Raw genomic sequence first — 14,120 nt, forward strand, 5'->3', positions numbered from 1 at the left:
AGTAACTAATTAGCATTACGGCATGCCGAGGCAAAGTTTCAGTCTAACTCCACCTGAAGCGTTGTAGGGTGGCTCTATAAAGGCTGGGCTTGAGGACCAACTTGTGAGGTAATCTAGGATGACATCTAGTGACAGAGTCTCTCTGGTGTGATTAAGCTTCCCCTGCACCAGCAAAACAAATGCTTTCCAGGAAGATCTGTGAGATCCCTGGTGGTGGACGGACAACATGAAGCTAGCAATGTCTGCAGTCACGCGTTGTTTGAATAACTCTTCTTTCTCCACGCTTGCATTCTGTTCCTTGTTCTGTTCAAGAACCATGCGGTCAAAGACTGAATCCAGATGCCACAGATGTCACTATAGGTGACCCTGGGATAACCAATCTGGAACGGGTCGAAAGCGATTAAGAGCAGTGGTTTCTGATAATCCTCGAACCACTAGAAACCATGGGGAAGGGCCAGTAGGGTGCCATCAAGATGACCAGCCACTTGCTCTCTTGTCGTCATCGTGATCCCAGTGGTGACAAGTCATCATCATATCCCAGTGGTGACATCGTGATCCCACATCTTACCTCAGGTGGGGATACAAACAACAAGCCCTCAAATCCACTATCCTTATTAACAAAAAAATAAATATTTTAAGTTCAAACCACCCAACAAACAAGGAGGTGGTTCATGTCTAACTTTATGCTCCAACCCTACTCCATCCCAGGGAACATTTATGGCACCAACTGGATGTGTGTTGGTCCCTGAGGAGCCTCTCTCATATGCAAGAGGAAAATATCGAGAGAATGTGAGTCCCCTGTGTATTAAACATGGTTCCCTCTAAAAAAATTTGGAGTGAGAGTCATGTCCCTGTGGCTGCTCGCCAATTCCAGCATTAGGGCATGTGTCATTGAGGCAACACACAAGATCCAGCTGTCTACTGGTACCCAGTGGCATTCTGACGCCACTAGCGCAGTGGAGTCGCGTGGCCGGAGGCCAGCCACTCAACGCAGCCTTGGTCAAGCACGTGGTCCCTTTAGAACAGATATGTAGGGGTGGCCACTGCGGCCTCCCCCTGCCTTCTTTGTGAGGCACTATAGGTTGACCTCTCTGGATGCTGTTCAGGCCTCCTTTGGAAGGAGAATCTTGGAGTACATTATCGGAGATTAACAGAACCCACCCTACAAGGAGTCACTGCTTGGGGAGTACCCAAACAAGATGGTTTGACACCATCCAGGAGAATGACCCATTGGATACTCACCGTGGAAGGGGTCTTCTCCTGGGTGGTTGTAGGCCATCTTGGTCTCCTTCCTGTCTCTCTAGATTCTTTCTCTGGTAATGTGTTTCATACATAAAATTGCAAGGTTAACATTCCAAGATAGAGTTTCTGAGCCTGTGAGAATTCCTTTGAGCTTTGGTCCCTTCCAGAGTTGTTAGGTTAGGTTTGTTTTTTCAGCATGTTATTGTGTGTTTGGTTGTGGTTCCATTGTTCTTGTCTCATTTTGGTGAGTCTGATCCTCGGCTAGTCAGATACTGGGGCAAGACAGCTACGACCCGCCTACAGGAAGTGACCAAAGTAGATTTCCTGCCTCCTTGATTGACGGTAGAGAACAACCCAAACAAGATGGCCTACAACCACCCAGGAGAAGACCCCTTCACGGTGAGTATCCAATGGGTCGTTTCGATCACTTCTAAATTCAGCCTTAGAGTTCATAGCTGGATTAGATAGCCAGTATAAAAACAAACACTTTTTTAATGCTTTGGGCAACAACTTGGTGAGCTTTGTAGCTTTTAATTTATTGTGGCTTTTGTTTAAAATTATTGGGTGGGTGGGATGAACAGTATTGCAACCCTCCATAATTTATTCTTAGATATCTTTTAAATTAGTCCCTGTGCAAACTCGATATCTGTATGTGTTTTGCAGGATTGGGATAGCCTTAGCCAAAGGCTCAACATTCGAAGTGCCAGGTTACTATGCCACTTAGAAATTTCATTGTGGCACCTAGTATGCTGCTGTGGCATCTCTGAGCAATCCTTGGAAGGTCAAAGCTCATTATCATTTTGCAACGGAATATATTCTATTGTATGACATAAAAATAAATGTGCATGAAAATTTTTTCTAATTGTAAGCTTTAATATATGCCTTTCAGTGATAGCAGATAACTTTGCTTCGTAACCAGTTTCTTTCTGTACTGGCTTTCTGTACTGGCTCCATACTCAGTTACATGGTGCTTTTTAAAACAGTGATGAAATTGAGACAATGGTGTAAAGTTAATTTAGGGTTGAAGGTTAGATTTTTGTTGGGGTAAGGCAGTCATGGTTAGTTATGGATACTTCATTGCTTCTGTTTTGCTGTACTAATACGATTATTAGAAGCTATTTAAAAATTAAGTTTTATTGTAGCAAGAAAAAGCGTTTTGTATTTTAATGACCACATTTGCTAAGGCTGAAAACTGTGGTTGGCTCCTAGATATAAGGAAGATTTGTCTACACTAGCCTGTGTTTAGTGGTACCTTCACCTTGTTGATATGAAGAACTTAACATTTTTGTAGGGCCTACAGTGCATAGAATTTGATGCCTGGCTGTTTCATAAAAAGAATGCTGTTTCATAGAAGTAATGCTGTTTGCATGTACTCTGGGCTCCACAAGTGTTACTTTCACTATGTGAATTTGGGGAACAATAGAACAGTGTCCTGTACCAGAAAAAAATAGAAATTTGAGGAAACTATGGAAATATGTTTTCTTGTGATATCTAAACTTTAAAAATATAAAACTGCATTACACATTACTCAGTAAATCAAATCACAAGCCTTTATTGGCATAAAATAAACATACAAAATCAGCATACAAAATTTGCCCATTATTGCTCACAATTATAGACACTGGTACTAAAATACTAAATACTAAAATATATACATGGTCCTTCTGTAACTATAGGACATTCCTTCAGCTAAGTTAACTCACTTAAACGTCATCGGATACTGACAGAAGCTAGAAAAATTACTGCTGGCTATATGTGGTCATAATACATAGACATTGGTTGGTATTCATCTAGACTTACGTCTATTATTGTTAGCAGAAATTTTGCTACATTCTCACACACTGTGGGATCCCATGTTGTTCAAAAGCATAGGTATCTTAAGAGCATCAGTTAGATTGTTATACAGAAATGGGATAAGGATTACGAGATTGTGACATTCTGATTTTTTTGCAAACCTTACACAATGAAAGAGGGTATGATCGAGTGTCTCCACCTGACCCATATTGCATGGACATAGCCTCCTCTGTTTATCAATTTGTTGATATCTGCCATAGAGCAGCATAGAAGGCATTAGATTGAATCTGGCCAGTGTTAAAGCTCTTCTTAATTTAGGGTTGGTGATCCACTGTAAATAATTGGCCATGTGTCCTTGTTCAATTGGAATAAGCAGGGTCAGGGGGGAACACGTTTTCCTCGCAGCTGTTATCATATCTCAGTATATTATATGGTCCTATATAAAATTTTACAAACTATAATTGCCTTCGTTTATAGTTACTTATTCAAGCATTGACAAATATACCAAGGGTTAGATATGAAACAGTAACATACCAAATACCAGTGTACTTCAGAATATGCCAGTTGGGAGAATAGGATAGAAAAATGAACTTTAAAAACAGAATTCTTCAACATGGTGGCAAAAGTGTTCAAGTATTTTTGTAGTTGTAAGCTGATATTTTTATATAATTTTAACATGAATCCAGAAATTAATTTTTTTGCTAATGTGTCAAAAAAAGAGCCACTAAAACTAATCCCATGAGCCCCAAGGAACGGGGTCGAAAGCTGCAGTACTGTAGTCAAAGCTCTGCCCACAACCTGGGTTCCACCCTGACTGAAGTCAGTTTCAGATGGCTGACTCAAGGTTGAAAAAGAGGAGGAGTTTAGATTTATACCCTCCTTTCTTTCCTGCAAGGAGACTTAGGTCGATTCCCCACTTAAAAAATGGAGGTCGATATGCACTGGTTTGGTTTGCTTCGGGACCTTTTGAGCGCGGTTTCATGGTCCCCACCGCATCTTCTGCCCCCTTGGTCCAATAGACGCGGCAGCCACGCAGCAGCCATATAGGACTTTCCACTGATCCACTCAGGGGCTGTCCTGATTGGCTGCTGCACTGTGCTGGGGCGGGTTTTTTTAATTTTCAAAAGGAAGAATCAACGTCTCCACGAGCATGCGCAGATTAGCCATTATAATATATAGCTTTCCCGATGAATCCACTTCTATTTGAGCAGAAGTCGATTTTTGGTATTAAAAATGAAAAAAAAAACAGGCTGCGCGCGCATTGCACACCCCCCGCCGCAACCTGATTGGACGGAAAGCTTCACGTCACTATCAGCAGCAGGAAACCAAACCCGGAGTCACCTCTTGGACTTCCCCACTGCCCCACGCTCGGCGCATGGTTTTGAAAAAGGTGCACTTCCAACCAGGATCTGAAATGACGCGCGCTGAGGGGTGGGAGGAGCGGCAGAATCGGGGTCTATGCGTTGTTGCCGCTGGTGTAGTGGGGAGTGCTGCAGGGCCCTGGGATATTTCCCACGAGGAGCGCACATCTAATGGTGAGTGGGGAATCAACCTTGAAGGGGCTTACAAACTCCTTCAAACTCCTTTCCTTCCCTCTCCCCACAAAAGGCACCTTGTGAGGTAAATGGGGCTGAAAGAATTCGAAGAATTGTGACTAGCCCAAGGTCACCCAACAGGAATGTGGGAGCGGGGAACCAAATCTAGTCCACCAGATAAGACTCCACTGCTCAAATCCAGGCTTCCATTGTTCTGAAGTTGATAAAATGAGGGTCCAGATTGCTGGGTGTAAAGTGTAATCTGCTGGGGAAGACAGTGGCAAACCAACCTGTAAACAAATCTGCCTAGTATATGTTGTGATATGATGTCACCTTGACCAGTTACATAAAACTAGAATGGAAAATCAAACATATTCAAGAGAGCTAAACACAATTTTCTTTCCATGTTGTATATACATTCCCCTAATGCTGTTACCTTAATATATTCCATACTTTGTTATACAGTTACAAAGGTATTTTTGGAACAACTAAAAAATATTTTAAAACGTCCCTTTTCACTCATCCAAAAAAGGGATATTCTCTAAGAGGTATTTCTGTTTTTTAATTGGACAAATCTAGAGTACCAAGTTTCCCCTGCTTTTCAGGAGGTTTGTAGTCCTTCATATCTCTGCACAGAGCATGTCTTACATTCATCTTTCCTTCTGGGTATCAACCTTATATCATTACTGATCTGATTGCAGCAGTCCATGTAAAGACAAAAATCTGCTGGTGTTCATTGCTCTTGTACCGACTTGGGTCACATATGATACCAAAGTCTAGTATCACATAAGCCAGGGGTAGGGAACCTTTAACACTCAAAGAGCAATTTGGACCCGTTTTCCACAGGAAAAGAAAACACTTGGAGCCGCAAATAATTTTTGACATTTAAAATAAAGATAACACTATATATATTGGGGATTTTTTTACCTTTTACTCCGCTCATTCTGAGAAGCGCATGGATGTGCCCGCCCTGCTGCCTGCAGCGCAGGCAAGGATGAAGTCGGCGGCTCGGCCTTGTCGGCCGCGAGGAAAGCACCCGCCCCGCTCCAACAGGGCGGGCAAGAGGGGAAGCCCGTGGCGCAGCCCAGCCAACCGTGGGCAGTTGGTGCGCCTGTCCTGCTGCCTGCAGGGCGGGCAAGGATGGGGCCGGCGGCTTGGCTCGTGGAGCCACAGTGCAAGGGCAGAAGAGCCGCATGCGGCTCTCGAGCCGCAGGTCCCTACCCCTGACATAAGCAAACATTTGGCTCAAATACTCAGATTGTCTTCCTTCCACAACAGACTTTATTTTGCCAGTTCGGAAGTAATGGCAAACTGGCACTTGCTCTTGAACAAAAAGAAACAAAACATCAACAGTTGAAGGAATTAAGTGTATGTAAACCCAGAGAAGTTCATTCACAGAAAGCCAAACAGTGGTTTGTATTTCAGTGGAACTGGTCCTCTTATTTGTATTTGTTATATATTCTTTGAATTCCTAATACAAAAAACTCAATTCTCATCTATAATTACTCTTGAGTTAGAAATTACTTAGATTAGATTTCAAAATATGTTAAACGTAAAAAGTTCCAATGTAGTTTTTTATTGGCCTGAAGTAGTACTTTCAGAAATACATACATTTACAACAATATTTCTAATATTTTTAGTTAAAAGAATAAATTGTATTGATATATATGTTGGCAAGCTTAGAGGTTGGGATAGCCTGCAGTGTATTATATTCCATACGATAACTATAGTAGATCAACTTTAATATGCAACTTATCCCTGAAATCAGGCTCCATCCCTGAAGATGGCCAATGTCACACCAATCATTAACAAAGGATCTAGGGGGGACCCGGGAAATTACAGGCCAGTCAGTTTGACATCTGTTCCTGGTAAATTAGTAGAATCTATCATTAAAGATAAAATTATAAAACATGTAGAAAAGCAAGACCTGCTGAGAAAGAGGCAGCATGGCTTTTGCAGAGGCAAATCCTGTCTTACAAACTTACTAGAGTTCTTTGAGGGTGTAAACAGGCATGTGGACAGGGGTGAACCGGTGGACATTGTCTACTTGGATTTCCAAAAGGCTTTTGACAAAGTTCCTCACCAGAGACTGTTGAGAAAACTCAGCAATGAAGGAATAAGAGGGGAAGTCCTCCTATGGATTAAAAACTGGTTGAGAAACAGGAAACAAAGAGTGGGTGTAAATGGGAAGTTCTCACAATGGAGAGATGTAAGGAGTGGTGTCCCCCAAGGTTCTTTTTTGGGACCAGTGCTCTTTAACCTATTCATAAATGACCTGGAAGTAGGGGTGGGTAGCGTGGTGGCCAAGTTTGCAGATGATACCAAATTATGTAGGGTGGTGAGAACCACAAAGGATTGCGAAGAGCTCCAAGCGGACCTTGATAAATTAGGTGAGTGGGCTCAGAAATGGCAAATGCAGTTCAATGTAGCAAAATGTAAAGTGATGCACATAGGGGCAAAAAATCCAAACTTCACATACACGCTACAGGGGTCAGTGCTATCAGTCACAGACCAGGAAAGGGATTTAGGCGTCTTAGTTGATAGTTCCATGGGAATGTCAACTCAATGCATGGCAGCTGTGAAAAAGGCAAACTCTATGCTGGGGATCATAAGAAAAGGAATTGATAATAAAACTGCAAAGATTGTCATGCCCTTATATAAAGCAGTGGTGCGACCGCACTTGGAGTACTGTGTCCAGTTCTGGTTGCCGCATCTCAAAAAGGATATTGAGGAGATAGAAAAAGTGCAGAGAAGGGCAACAAGGATGATTGAGGGACTGGAGCACCTTCCCTATGAGGAGAGGCTGCAGCGTTTGGGACTCTTTAGTTTGGAGGGGAGGCGGCTGAGGGGGATAAGGATTGAAGTCTACAAAATTATGCATGGGGTAGAAAATGTTGACAGAGAGAAATTTTTCTCTCTTTCTCACAATACTAGAACCAGGGGGCATTCATTGAAAATGCTGGGGGGAAGAATTAGGACTAATAAAAGGAAACACTTCTTCACGCAACGTGTGATTGGTGTTTGGAATATGCTGCCACAGGAGGTGGTGATGGCCACTAACCTGGATAGCTTTAAAAGGGGCCTGGACAGCTTTATGGAGGAGAAGTCGATTTATGGCTACCAATCTTGATCCTCTTTGATCTGAGATTGCAAATGCCTTAACAGACCAGGTGATCGGGAGCAACATCCTACATGTGAGCTCCCAAAGGCACCTGGTGGGCCACTGCGAGTAGCAGAGAGCTGGACTAGATGGACTTTGGTCTGATCCAGCTGGCTTGTTCTTATGTTCTTATGTTCTTATGTTCTTAGTATGTACAACAGAGGTTTCAACTTCAGTTAAATACCATCCTCAAGGTACTTTGTGCAACAAAATGATACATGGTCCCAGTATTTCAGATACGTTCTTGAATATCTTGTGGTATTATTGATGGTGAATATATTGCTTGGTATAAAGTGACTGTATGTAATTTACAGCCCAACCTAGAGCCCGGAGGCTGTGGCACCACAGAGGACTTTTCAGTAATGCGGAGGACTTTTCAGTAATGCGGAGAAGCAAAAACAAAAACCCTTCTCCAAAAAAAGCCCTTCATTGGGCTCAATTGATTTATGTCACCCAAAAGGGTAACTTGAGTCCAAGCCCCGGGCACCAGCATCCTGGGAGGCAAAGTTGGGATGGAAGCTGACTAATGTATGTTCCACCCCTGGCCATGCCTCTGAAATGCCCCACTACACCGTCAGAGCCAGTGTGAGGTGCAGGAGTGCTGACACGGCACTCTGTCCTGTGTCTGACCATCGTGGAGGGCTGCAGTGGTTGCCCCCCAATGGATTTGCCCCTCTGCTTGGATTAGTGCCCCAGTGAGGGCAAATCCATTGGTGTAGGGCCCCACCTCCTCCACAACTCCCTTCTCTCCCCCCTCCCGGATTGGGCCATTAGTCTTCAAGATCAATTAGCTTACAGTATTCTTATTCCTCCTCTGTTTGCTTATTTAGACAAGGGCACTTTCTTTTCCTGGTTGAGGTGCTTTTCTTATTAGGTGTGCCAATAACAGCACTGCTGCATGTACCTACTTATTAGGTGTGCTAATAACAGCACTGAAGCAGAGGGTGGTATACTCCCCCACAAATTGGCTCACCAAGCTTCTTGCAATGTGGTGAACCAGCTAGTGGTATCCAGCTTTGATCTCTGTGTTTTCTGGGTGTTGATCGAAGACACAGATACACAGAGAGGAGCACTCCTCCCAGCTGCTTCACCACACCACTTGCAGTGTAGCAAACCAGAAAGGGAAGCAGAAAACACACCTGTCTCTCCCCTTTCCCACTTCCACTCCTTACGGTTTATGCCAGATGTGAGCAGAGCGTGCAGTCGTATTACATTCAGAGTTATCCTTTTACCTTTAGCCTTTTTACCTTTACCTTTCATTGAAGAGAAGTTATCTTACATTTGGGTCATCCTTTTCCTGGTATACACAGGAATATCATACTGGTTTCATATTAGAGGCGAAGGTAAGAAATAAAGTAAAATATTTTAGGTAGAACCATGTCAAAATAGTTCCATGAAATGGTCTGAAATATTCACTTTGTGTCTTGACTTTGAGACTCTTAAATATTTCTTTTGGCAGCTCTTTGACCGTCTGAGAGATGAACAGCCACAATTTAAAGAAAAAATTATAGCAATCCCTAGTGACCTTACAGAATTAGAAATGGCCCTCAGTGAAGAAGACAAGAAGACTATCATAAACTGCACTAATATTATATTTCATTGTGCTGCTACTGTAAGATTCAATGAAATTCTAAGGTGAGTGCTGTAAATTACATGTAAACAACCTTTCTCTTGTAATTTTTTTCAAAGAGTACACCTTGTCTTACATTGACTTAATACTTTTGGATTATGATGAGAGCAGTAAACTCATTTCATATGCTGTGATTCACATTTCCCCCCTGGAACTTTAAAGGTATTCACCTAATTTTTAAAATATTTTGCTTAAGTAAAATAAGGTTTGCCAGTTCTGAAATGCAAATTAAAGGGTATTCCTCACAAAGTTATTTGAATTATTTCATTCCAAAGGGAATTTCATATACTTAGCTTTTTCTTTGTAGTTGGAAAATATTTAATTTTATTTCTAAGTTAGGTGCTGCTTACAAATGTAAAATATTGAAGGCACAGAAAAATAATTTTCCAGATAAAACAGATACTGGCCTTTTCGACATGCACAGCTTACCACAGATTTTTCCAGTGGTCAAATCTTGTCTCTTGGAAACTTTTTCTGTGAAATCATTTTGCACAGCTCCTTTCCCCCTTTAGGGTTTTTCCATTGTCTCTTCAGTTGCATTTATTCCACACACTGCTGCTGAAAACATATTATTCTTGATGGTGGTGGGATATAATCTGTTTCAAAAGAATGACCCTCCCCCCTTTATATCTTTTGTTCAGGCGCTCTAGCATTACTACTGAAGTGGCAGTTCAAAAATGTCTCAGCCTCCGTTTCTACTATTGAGAACCAGCCTCACAAAATAGAAGCCAAAACAACTCCTGGGGCACACACTATCACTAAAGGAATAGAAATATGTAACCCACACCCAAACACAGAGCTACTTTTTTTCAGCCAAATTTTATCTTCATGGTCATTACTATAGCAACTCCTCATTACATGCAGCAGTTATTCTTAGTACTTTTTTCAATCCCTACCACTTCAAGTTTGCCTTTTGTCCTAACATTGCATTGCTAGTAGGCTTGAGTAATACCAAAAAAATTTGGTAAAATTCAGATTCGGCTTTATTGGGCTTTAAAATTATTGTTAAAGCCGAATAAGCCAAATACCCAATTCGGTACACTCAAATATTTTCGGATTTTCTGGAAAAAAAAATCGGCTCCATTAAAATTTTTAGGGTTTTTTGGTTTTCAGCCTGTAGGGGACACATTTTTAAGCTAATGGCATCAAAATTACAGGGCATCTTCAGGAGACTCTCTTAATGATACCATCTGGGTTTGGTTCAGATTTTATTGGGGACTTTGGTGGGGGTTTTGTTCTGGGTAGGGGCACCAAATTTCCCACAGAGCTACTGCTGAGTCTCCTCAAAGGAATCAGCCAACTTTGCTAAAGTTTGGATGGTTGGGGAATCATTCTGTGGGCACCAAGTTCATCTTCAATTGGCTACCAGTAGCATTTGCCCCTCCCAAACTAACATCACTGAAGTTGGCTGATTCCTTTCAGGAGACTCACCAGCAGCCTTGTGGGAAATTTGGTGCCCCTACCCAGAGCAAGACCCAGAATCCCCCCCCCACCTCAATTGAAATCCCTACCACAGAGCCAGCAAGTCTCACCCCATCCCACACCTCCCATTGTTTCAAATGGAAGGGAAAATCCAGCATTTTCCCCTCCAGAAGAACAGCAGACGGACGCTCTCCCTTCCCTAATTCCTTCCACACCCTCAGCAACACCTCCATCTCTTAAAATGAACCCGCTGTACAACACCTAATGCACATGACAGAACTAGGTACACCACAGCAACATTTAACAACCCAGACACTGTCCAGCAGTGCAGCCAGACCAGATCAAGCCAGGAGGCACGTTTGCCAGCTCTGACTCCGACCAAACCATCCACGGCACTACACTACAGCAACAGTTAACAACCCAGACACTGTCCAGTGGCAATGCCATACCAAATCAAGCCAGGGGGCATGTTTGCCTGTTCTAACTCCTACCAAATCATCCATGGCCCTACACTACAGCCACATTCAACAACCCAGACACAATAACTGGAGTAAATATAAGTTAACATACCTACTACTGTCATCCTTCAAAGTTGTTGCTGCAGCCACATCCCAATGTAGTACTGTTCCTTGGAATGGAGGCCTTAGAAGGTGAGAAAGAGGGGGTTTCACCATGTGGACTGCACCCTGATCCTCCTCTCTTGGCAGGCTCACACACCGTTACAGCCTCACAGGTTGCACCTTAGGTTTGTTTAGACAACTAACTGGTCACCTGTTGTTACACCTATCTGAAGTTAGTTTCCAACTACTCTGACCTGGAGATGGAAGGTGAAACTTGTTAAAAGAGGGGAAGTAGCTACAGTTTATTCTATGTCCTATTGTAATAGTACTGAAAGCTTCCTCAAATTCCAAAGGAACTTGGAAGGATCTGCTCTAAAAACTCTGAGGTCTAAGTAACTTGTGTCTGTCAGCCCACCTTCACCTGTGGCAAAGATGGGACTGAATCCAAAATGGCTATTTGTGGACTATTTAACTATTTGCAAATACAAAACCTTTACTGTTATTGAACCTGCTGATAGCCTATTGTGGGATATTGAAACCCTACAGCACTGATTTAAAGAACTCTAATGAACCCTATCAGATCCTTTCACTACTAAACTCTAGTTAAATCTTACAATTTCCAAAACTGTGGCTCACCTCAAATACTAAGAACCCAAACAAATAACCAAAGTAAGACTACGTCACCTGAGCCTGAAATAAACACAACCCCCCATTTGTCCTCTAAACTAAAGTGGGAAGACCAGCAGACCTAAAAACAAAAACCTGAACTGAAACAAAGAAAATGCTGCTAGCAGCAACTTAACAGTAAAACAATTGAACAAATCGCAAATTAAACTCTAGAAGAACCCTGGACCTTTGGATCTATGCCCTCAGCCTCCCTCCACCACAACCAAACACCAAAAAACAACAAGAAAGCAATAAACTTATGTTACTAAAATCAAATGTTTTTTTAAAAAAACTAAACTTGGTTAATTAGATTAAAATCAAATCAAAATTAGATTAAAATCAAATCCTTCTTCGTCTTCTCTCCAGGCAGGTCTCCTCTGCAGATTGTTGTGTCCCATGAAGGCAGACTCTGACCAGTCACCAGATAGAGGGAAGGTTCAAGGCTCTTGAACTATCACTCTACCTCTCTGGAGTCTCTGGCGCAGAATGGGCTGGGTAGGAACCAGCACTGCAATTTATACTTTTGGGCCAGTCAGGCAGGCAACCAAAATTCAGGACTCAGAGTTTTAATATCTCAGGGAATAAAAAAAACTTCCCCTATTGGCCAAGGGGCAATGTTGAGCAGTTGCACTCATACTTCATTGGCCAAATTAAACTTTTCCCCTTCTCCTGTGTTCTGTCCCTCAAGATGCAACTCTGCAAAGACTTGGCTAGATAGCTGGGTCTCTGCAGAAATGAATTGGAAATCATTAGCTGCGTCACACTCAATTCTCCAATTTGTTGTCCTAGTAACAAAATTACAAAACAACAGAGGGAGAAAATGCAGCCTGAGGCAGCCAGCTCAAACAGTACCATTGCTGCTGCTGGGCTTCAGTCTACCCCCACCCCCACCCCCAAATCACACCAGAGAGACCCAACACAAACAGCAATGCAAGGCAAGTACTGGGGGCGGTTTCTCTAGTTTGAAATAGACGCTAGGGAAACTTTGTGTAAAGGCAGTCCAAGGCACCTTGCCACTTTTGATGCTCCCGTAAACTTTAAATCCCTGAATCCTGCATTCTGGTTTGGCTTATATTCAGGCAGCATCAGCCTAAATACAAGTCAAAAAAGCCGAATCTCACTGCAATTCAACTTTTTTTTTTTTTGCTATTCAGGCATACCAAATCACCAAGCCTATGAAATTGACAACATTGATCCAATTGCCCCCACTTCTTTGTATCCCTTCCTGAACTTTAAAATGGAAAGTCTAACACAGTCAGAATAAGGAGGATAGTGTATTTTAGAAGCAATTTAAACTTCATAACTCTGAAAATTCTGAACTCTTCATGATGTAACACATTATAGCAAATTAATTGTACAGTAAATATATATTTGAAAAACCTGTTTACAGTATACATAGGAATTATGTATAGTACTCTATTTCATCTTACTTGAACATTTTGAGTAACTAAACCCTTGCCTTAAAGCATTTCACATATGCCAAAAAAGAACATTTTATAAGATTTTTTTCTAGTATTCTCCCAAATGTTCCTATTTTCCATTGGAAAATTTGAAAAACTCCTCGGGAAGGTAATACATTTTTCTTGAATTTTTACTGGCCTTCATATTTGTTGTGCTGTTGGGGCAGTCAAGTATAAAAATATATTCTAGCTAGAGGCATAATAATGACAAAAATAAAGGTGTTTGCTCTCTAACCAGACTAAATATGTGTATGTTGTTAATTAAGTGATTTGGATAATTAGTACATTAAGAACAATAATTATCATACCAACCAGATCTAACTAGGTCCCCAACTGTTACTGCCAGCAAATCTCTACCTTTCCTAATCTTGAAATATCAGAACATCAGAAGCATGATGCTGTACCAGAGGTCAATACAGGAAAATTTCTTACCCTGTGAATCTGGACACATAAAAATAATAGTTCATGTGCTTCTCCAGTGGCATATTATAAAGATATACATACTAGTGTCATTTCACCATTGCTGTATAGATTCCCAGGTCGCACAAGACAGTTTTATACTTCTCTGTTGCTTATGGATTCCAATTCTATTATAACATACAATGTTGTTAGGTTTTGTGCAGCAGCACTTAAAATACATAATAGGAAGGT

General features: G+C 41.8%; 1 protein-coding gene across 4 annotated transcripts in view; it reads left to right on the forward strand.

Annotated features, from left to right (window-relative positions):
• The window catches only part of FAR1 (fatty acyl-CoA reductase 1), a 78,475-nt gene that overhangs the window by 31,962 nt on the left and 32,393 nt on the right, over positions 1–14,120 (forward strand). For all 4 annotated transcript variants that reach the window (XM_048483960.1, XM_048483962.1, XM_048483958.1 and 1 more), the window contains exon 3: positions 9,191–9,366. In XM_048483960.1, coding sequence (XP_048339917.1) covers positions 9,191–9,366 — 176 coding nt within the window. The remainder of the gene's footprint in view (positions 1–9,190; positions 9,367–14,120) is intronic.

Source organism: Sphaerodactylus townsendi, linkage group LG02, assembly GCF_021028975.2.
Source record: "Sphaerodactylus townsendi isolate TG3544 linkage group LG02, MPM_Stown_v2.3, whole genome shotgun sequence".
In the NCBI taxonomy this organism is placed as follows: domain Eukaryota; kingdom Metazoa; phylum Chordata; class Lepidosauria; order Squamata; family Sphaerodactylidae; genus Sphaerodactylus; species Sphaerodactylus townsendi.